Raw genomic sequence first — 8,359 nt, 5'->3', positions numbered from 1 at the left:
CTGGGGAGGGAATTTGATGCCAGGATCCTGGACATGGGTGAGGACAGAGAAGGGAAGACAGCCCGAGCCGGCAGTGACAGTGAGTGTGGGGAGAGGGCAGTGGGCCGCCTGTGGGGTGTGGAGGGCAGCTGAAGGGGTGGCTAAGGAAGAGGAGGCAGACTCAGGTTGACTCCTGGTTTCTGTGATTGGGCAACTGGGTGGATGAGATGCCTTTCGCAGATAGGAGATGCGGACAGAGCAGGTTTGGTCAGGGTGTAATTGGGGTTGTGTTCAGTTTGAGATGGGGGAGGCAAAGTTAATGATTTTTTAAAAATATATTTTTTATTCATTTCAGAGAGGAAGGGAGAGAGAGAAACATCAATGATGAGAGAGAATCATGGATCGGCTGCCTCCTGCACACCCCCTACTGGGGATCGAGCCCGAAACCCAGGCATGTGCCCTTGACTGGAATCAAACCTGGGACCCTTCAGTCCGCAGGCCGACGCTCTGTCCACTGCGCCAAACCAGCCGGGGCAAAGTTAATGATTTTTAATTTGTGGATTATTATGTTATGGACCAGATCCATCACAAGGGGCTTGGGAGACATCCGAATAGAGTTAGAAATATGGGAGCCGAGCAAAGAGGAAGGGCTGGTCTAAACATGTAGGCTTGGCAACCATCACAAGTAGGTTGTATCCTAAGCACTGGCCTGGGGAAGTCTTGCAGTGAGACCACAGAATGCAAAGGAGGCTGGTGTGGGGGATCGCTGGCGCACCTGTCACCCAAACTATGGCTTCCTGTTAGACTCTGAATGAGAAATCTCGACTCCTTACAACGTGGTACAAGACACCCCATCACCAGGCGGGCAGCCGCTGCTGCTTTTATTATTGAGGTCCCAGCACAAAGCTCTCCTCCCCAGAGAGGACTTCCCCAGCCATTCAATCTCGAGTAGCACTCGCACCCCTTTTCATTAGTTACTCTATCCCGTTGTCCTTAGAGGATTTCGTTTCCAGTGCTGGCAGCCGGAGTCTATAGTCTTGTACTCGCTGTCAGAGCTGATCGTTAAATTTTCATGAAGCTTGCAAGCCCAATGTTAAAAGCAGCCATTATTAAAAATTAAAGCGTAAGCCCTGGCCGGGTAGTCAGCTGGAGCATCGTCCCGTGCACCGAAAGGCTGCGGGCTTGCTTCCCATCAGGGTACATACCTGTTTGGAAGGTTCGATCCTTCGTCAGGCATGTATGAGAGGCGACTGATTGATGCTTGTCTCTCCCCCACTCCCCCCCCCCGCCCCCTTCTTCTGCTTACTCTCTCTAAAAATCAATAAACATATCCTCGGGTGAGGATTCAAAAAATATTAAAGATTAAGTTATATATTTACAATGAAATAAATCCTGTTAAAAAATAGCCCAGCCAGCGTGGCTCAGTGGAGTGTCAACCTATGAACCAGGAGGTCACAGTTGGATTCCCATCAGGGCTCATGCCCGGGTTGTAGGCTCGATCCCCAGCGGGGAGCATGCAGGAGGCAGCCGATGGATGTTTCTCTCTAATATCTTTGTTTCTCTCTCTCTATCCCCCTCCATTCTCTCTAAAATCAATTAAAAAAAACATTTAAAAGATAAAATAAAACATGATGATAATTCAATATCAATGTATTGATCCTATTTACATTTTTTCTTGGAATATGAAAATCTAACACTCGGTCACTCTGCTCTTGTCACCTGTCACAGCATACAAATTGGGCAGAAATAAAGCTTTACAATTACAGTCCCTAATCTGTCCTGACTTATTATACAGGATGTACATGACTTTCTTTCCTTTACCTTGTCCACAGAAGGAGCTCAAAAAGTGGGATGACTTTGAAGATATGTTAGAGGAAAGGAGGCATGTCAGTGACCTGAAGTTTGCCATGAAGTGCTACACCCCCCTCCTGTATAAGGGGCTCATTCCGTGCACGCCAAACGATATTAAGTCTAGTGTTCTCAACTCCGAAGAGGTTTATTATGTCATTAAGCAGGTAAGTGAGTCCTCTTCAACGCAGCCCGGTTTGCTCCTGGTCAACAAGTGCTTTCTCTTCTTGATGCTATGAATTTATTTGGCTATCTTTAATGTATCTTTTTTAAAAATATATTTTTATCGATTTCAGAGAGGAAGGGAGAGGGAGAGAGAGAGAAACATCAGTGATGAGAGAGAATCACGGATCAGTTGCCTCCTGCACGCCCCAGACTGGGGATGGAGCCCGCACCTGGGCACGTGCCCTGACCTGGAATCTAACCACAACCTCCTGGTTCCTAGGGCCACACTCAGCCACTGAGCCACGCTGGCTGGGCTGGGCTTAATGTATCTTTTTAGGTGTAGCCACATTCAGCACATTCATCAAATGTATACCATTGCCAGAACATGTGTGAGCCTCTGTCCTAGACACGGGGTCTGGCAGTGAGCGACCGGAGCAGGGTTCCTGCCTCTTCAGTGTGCAGTCTGATGGGGCATGAGCACCAGTCTATAGACAGGTCCAGGGCCACTGAACTGTACACTTGAAAGTGATTGCAATGGAAAATTTTATATTATGTATATTTGTATCATAATTTTAAAAAATGGGATGATTGTAAAAAAACAACAACAAGTTGAAGGCTTTCCAACTTGGAAGAGCATTTTTCCTCTCATCTTGTATCATCAACTTTGATACAAGATACGCTAGTGGGCGCCACTGCAGGGCCACCTGTTAGAGGGGAAGCTAGTTTTGTGTAGGGAGTTAGAGAGAGATTTTTTAAAATGAGGCCTGAAAGAGGATTAGGAGTTTTCCAGGTGAACTGGGTGAAAGGAGTATTTCTAACAGAGCAAATAACTTTCCCCGTGGTTTTCAAACCTCACTCGGGAGCTCTAAGAATCCCTGTGCGTCAGCCCCACCCCGTACCAACTACACCAGGAGGTCGGGAAGAAGCCAGCCATCAGTAGTCTTTAAGGAAGCTCGGTCCATTCCAAAGGGTGGCAGTTTGGGAACCACCCGCTTGTTTTAAGGACCAGAGAACACACGTATTTGCAGCACTGAAGGTGGTTTAACATGACCAGACCACAGAAGCAGAGAAGGGGTCGTGGTAAGAATTGAGGCTGGAGAAGGAGGCAGGGCCTCTGGTGTGGAGGGCGTTGCAAACCTCGTAGCAGAATTAGAAGTCGTGCAAAGCCATTGAAGGATTTCCATTTGGAGTTGGTGCGATTCGTTTATATTTTAGAAACATGTCTGGCTAAAAATAGAGATAAGAAATCTGCTCATGATGCTTAAAGTGTAGACACCTTAAGCCGATGCACCTGCCATTTTTTATTTGGTGCCTGCAACTTGGTTGCAATGATGTTTGGGCTACTGAGTTGCTGGGCTACTACGTTGCAATGCTCTTGACCTTGTTCTGCTCCTGTCCTCGCCAAGTACCAGTGTTGGCTATTGCAAGGGATCCTGTTTATTCTTTAAACACATAACCCTAGGGAACGGAAGGGCTGTTTGCATTTTAAGTTATGTTGTCAAAGTCAGTAGGTGTAGGGAAGTGAGTCCTGTAAGTTCAAGTTTATGATTAGGTGACAAGTTGACATTGAGATTGCCCTTTCCCTGATCAGAAATGTACAAAGGCTTTTAGACAACAAAAGCATTTGAGAGGTAAAGTAGACATTACTAAGGGAAGGGAAGAACCCTTCACAGCCGGGGGGGGGAGGGAGGGGGCGGGAGTGGAGAGGAGCTGAGTTCTGTTTGGGACAGACTGACCGCGCCGCTCCCTGTCCTCTCTCTGCAGCCTTTTGTTCTCATCAGCTCCTTCCCTTCAGTCTATAGACAGGTCCAGGGCCACTGAACTGTACACTTGAAAGTGATTGCAATGGCAAATTTTATATTATGTATATTTGTATCATAATTTTAAAAAATGGGATGATTGTAAAAAAAAAACACAAGTTGAAGGCTTTCCAACTTGGAAGAGCATTTTTCCTCTCTCTTCTTCCTTCTTTTTTTTCTTCTTTTCATTATTTTATTGATTTCAGAGAGAAAGGGAGAGGGAAAGAGAGATAGAAACATCAATGATGAGAGAATCATTGATCGGCTGCCTCCTGCACACCCCACACTGGGGATGGAGCCCGCAACCTGGGCCTGTGCCCTGACTGGGTAACCATCAGCTAACACACAGACTTTCCTCCTTTTCAAAGTGCCTGTGTGGGGGCGGTTGGAAGGATTCAGTTTGGCTTCCCTGAGGACAGAAACGGACTCGCTCGTCTCCAGGCCCTGGCCAGGGCTCGCACACAGCCAGCATTTTGTTTCGTTATCAGGAGATTGCTCTGCGGTGGGAGTGAAGGCGTTTCCTTGTGAGCGCGTGGAGCTCACTGATCGTCTTTGATAGTCGGGGGATTTGTAGCAGGTCCCGTGTGTCTGAGGTGGTGCGAATGGGGCTTCAGTGTAGGCTTGTCTCTGCCTTGGTCATGACCCGGTCATGGCATCGAGCAGTCACTGAAAGGCGCCATGCCGTGTGTTTAGGGCCGTGGCTCCTGGTGGAAGCTGGTAACACACCTGACGGAGAGGGGGCTGGTCTCCTGTCTCACATGCCATCCTGGAAAGCCGATTCCCTGTGAGTTCCTAGTCTTTGAAGTTGTCTAAAGAGGATCATTTATCCACTTGTGTTTCATTGGAAAATATACAATGTCCACCTACATGAAGGAGAAACGTATTAATTTTGAGTTCTCAGTATCAGCCGTGTGGACCTGGTGTGAATGAAAGAGCTGTGGCTCCTTTTTCCAGAAACGCATCCTTGCTTCTCTCCCCTCCAGCTCTCCAAGGAGTCCGTCCAGTCCCAGGATGCCCTCCGCGAGGAAGCGTGCCAGATCTTGGATGAAATGAGCCACAAGCTGCGTCTGGGAGCCATCCGGTTTTTTGCCTTTGCCCTGAGCAAAATATTTAAACAGATTTACTCCAAAGTGTGTGTCAATGAAGAAGGTATTCAGAAAGTGAGTATTTCTGGTTGAAACAGCCCCCTCTCCTTCGCCCCTCCCTGTTTGGGCAGCTCCTCGGCTTCTCACCTGCACTCAGTGGGCAGGCCTGGCCGGCAGGCGTCCCCGGGCACAGGGCTCGGCCTCCGCATGGTGGTGTGTGATGATTGCCAGATGGTGAGTTTTCTAATTCCGTCACTTCTGTTTCTTAATAGTTTGCTTTTTCCTGTAAGGAAACACTTTCCTATAAAGATTATATTTTTTAATTTGTTTTTTAAATATGTTTTTATTGGTTTGAGAGAGAGAGAAGGAGAGAGGAACATTGATGAGAGAAGCATCCATTGGCTGCCTCTGAAGATTCTCTTTACTCAAGTGTTTCCTCCTGTGACTTCAGATCGCTCACTCACTGCCAGGTCTCTGCCCAAGAACGGCTGGCTCTGTGCCTGGGGCCAGGGCAGCTGGCTGGCCATGCCCTCCCTGATCACAAATCTCCTTCCCTCAGTCGGTCCTGCTTAGGATTCAGAGAAACAGACAACACATCGATACCAGTGAACACGGGTGAGGTTGACAGCCTCGGGGGTACATCTGGGAGCTCCCCTGCATGCCTCCCAGCTCCATGGCACCCACTGTCCCTGGCAGTATTGTTCCTTTCCCGTGTCCTAAAAATTCGTAGGTTTTGTTTTTAATCTCCCGAGAGAAGCGCATTCTCTCGCTGTGGACACGTTTGGAGCAGGGCGCACAGCTGACTTCTTTTAAATCCTCACCCGAGGGTATTTTTCCATGGCCTTTTAGAGAGGGTGAAAGGGAGAGAGAGAGAGAGAGAGAGAGAGAGAGAGAGAGACATCAATGTGAGAGAGACACATCGATTGGTTGCCTCCCACACGAGCCCCGACCGGGCCTGGGATTGAACCTGCAACCCAGGCATGTGCCCTGGACCGGGAATTGAACTCGTGACCTCGATGCTCTAACCACTGAGCTACGCCAGCCGGGCACAGCTGACTTTCTCATTCCGACTGACCTCATTTCTGTTCCCAGCTCTGCCATTTATTAAATGCGTGGCCATGCCACACACAAGGAAGCTAAGGCTCTTCACAAATACCTGGCATTAAACAATGTGTGTAACATGCTTACTACGTACAATGCTTAATATGGTGCCCACCTAATATAAGTGAGCGATCATCAGTGTTATTGTTATAATCCATCAAAATTTACCTTCCCCATATCCTTGCATTGGGTGAGGTTACCTAGAACTCAAACACATGTCGTGTGTGTGGGAGGGGAGGCAGACGCAGTATCAGTCTCCCCTCCATCCACGTGCACATCCTCCCGTGTTCTGCCGTGAGGTGACTTTAATAACGTGAACACTGAAATGATTCAAAGCGTCTCCTTTCTGTATTTTAAAGCTACAGCGAGCCATCCAGGAGCACCCGGTTGTCCTGCTGCCCAGCCACCGAAGCTACATCGACTTCCTGATGTTGTCTTTCCTTCTGTACAACTATGACCTGCCGGTCCCTGTCATCGCGGCGGGGATGGGTGCGTGCACTTCTCTCCTTTCTTCGATTGTAAAGATTAAAACGTGCGCTGGAATGATCGCAACCACTGATTTTTATACCAGTGCTTTCATTCCTGGAGGATGGGGTCCCAAAAGTAGGATTGCTAAGGCAAATAAGTTATGTGTTTACCCTCTCTCAGGGTAGCCAGGGAAGCTGCGGTTTAAACATATACGGCTGGTAATAAAGGCGGTAAACAGTGGGGTGAAATACGGCTGGGACTTAAGCACTTTAAACGCATTTTCGTCTATGGACATGTGAGGAAGTTATTTGAAAATCAGGGAAAATGAAAAGGGCTCCTGTGAACTGATGCTAGAACTCCTCCCCTTAGCCCGGCTTCTTTATTAAAGACGGTGGGTGTTTTACCGGATGGTCCACTGGGGAGGGGGAGCTTGTTGGCCTGACTGTCCAGGGCCTGTGGACACATGCTGGCCTATGAAGGTCAGCAGCGGTGCTGACTGAAGAAGTCGGCCTGATGACGTTGCTGCGGTTGGCACATGGCCTGCCGTTCCCTCTGCCTCTAGCTCGGGTGGGGGACGTCCGGCTCGTGGGCTGTGTAAGGCCCGAGAAATCATTTGGTCTGGCCCTGCCAATGCATCATGGGGAGGTAATTAAATGTTTGACCAAATATAGCAGCTAATTTTTAAAATATTTTATTGATTTCAGAGAGGAAGGGAGAGAGAGAATCATTGATCGGCCTCACACTGGGAATCGAGTCCACAACCCAGTCATGTGCCCTGACCAGGAATCAGACTGTAACCTCCTGGTTCATAGGTCGACGCTTAACCACTGAGCCACGCTGGCCGGGCAGCAGGCTAAAGTTTAAGTGGATAATTGTGTATGGCCCTCGAATGATGTTATAAATATCCACATGGCTCTTGGAAGGAAAAATGTCGTTGTCCCCCACCTCCCCCCCGGCTCCATCTGGTCTGATTGTGAACCCCAAGGTGCATGGGGGCGCAGGGTTCCCTCCCAGCAGGCACCTGCCCACGTGGTCCCTCCTTCCCATCATTCCATGAGATGTCTCTTCTTGGGGACTTTGATCTCAGAAGCTAGAATCCTGAAGGTCACAGGAGTGTCTTACATCCACGAGATCCTCCTTAGCAGAGCACGAGTTAGGTCTTTATGGACCGTCCAGGCTCTGCAGTCACTGCTGACCCCTCCCCCTCTAGACTTCCTGGGGATGAAGATGATCGGGGAGCTGCTGCGCATGTCGGGCGCTTCTTCATGCGGCGCACCTTCGGCGGCAACAGACTCTACTGGGCCGTGTTCTCAGAATACGTCAAGACCATGTTACGGGTAAATGCAGACAATCACCAGGTGCTCCAGCTGTTTCCTGCTCGATGAAGTGACATGCGAGCCCTCATTTAAGTCCCTGACGCCCGAATGGGCCGCTGAGCCGTGTTCCTCCCGGAGGAGTGCGGAGGAGTGCGCGGAGCTCGGAGCTCGGCAGCCTGGCTGCTCCCCGTGGCTGTGTCGGAGCTTCCCTGTGAGCAGTGTGTGCAGCGGCCGGGGCGGGAGCTGGGGAGGGAGCAAAGAAGCCTTGATCCTTTGAGCGTAGGCAATGGGCTTTGTGTCTTGTTTTGTTTGTTTGTGTTTTCTCTTTAAAGAATGGGTATGCTCCTGTTGAATTTTTCCTCGAAGGGACAAGAAGCTGCTCCGCCAAGACTCTGACTCTTAAATTTGTTAGGTCACTCGCAGACGGAAGGAGGAAGACACACCCAAATCCAGAGGGGGGGTTGGGGGCGGTGGGGAGGGTCAGTGCAGCTGCGAAGTAGAACTTGACACTTTTTAAAAATTGTTGTTTATGTCAGAGAGGAAGGCAGAGAGAGAGAGAGAAAGAGAGAGAGAGAGAGAGAGAGAGAGAGAGAGAGAG

The 8,359-nt window shown here is 49.2% G+C and overlaps 1 protein-coding gene across 1 annotated transcript; it reads left to right on the top strand.

Annotated features, from left to right (window-relative positions):
* Nucleotides 1–1,811: 1,811 nt before the first annotated feature.
* Nucleotides 1,812–7,782, top strand: LOC102431059 (dihydroxyacetone phosphate acyltransferase-like; the record flags this gene model as incomplete). The annotated part of the gene is made up of 4 exons (XM_023749355.1): nucleotides 1,812–1,994; nucleotides 4,775–4,951; nucleotides 6,337–6,466; nucleotides 7,656–7,782. Coding segments are annotated over 4 exons (617 nt in total), but the record flags the coding sequence as incomplete, so codon positions are not given.
* Nucleotides 7,783–8,359: the final 577 nt, after the last annotated feature.

The sequence above is a fragment of the Myotis lucifugus genome, unplaced genomic scaffold (genome assembly GCF_000147115.1).
Source record: "Myotis lucifugus unplaced genomic scaffold, Myoluc2.0 scaffold_6681, whole genome shotgun sequence".
NCBI lineage: Eukaryota > Metazoa > Chordata > Mammalia > Chiroptera > Vespertilionidae > Myotis > Myotis lucifugus.
The sequence above is the reverse complement of the archived record's forward strand: the minus strand, read 5'-3'. Positions and strand labels throughout refer to the sequence as shown.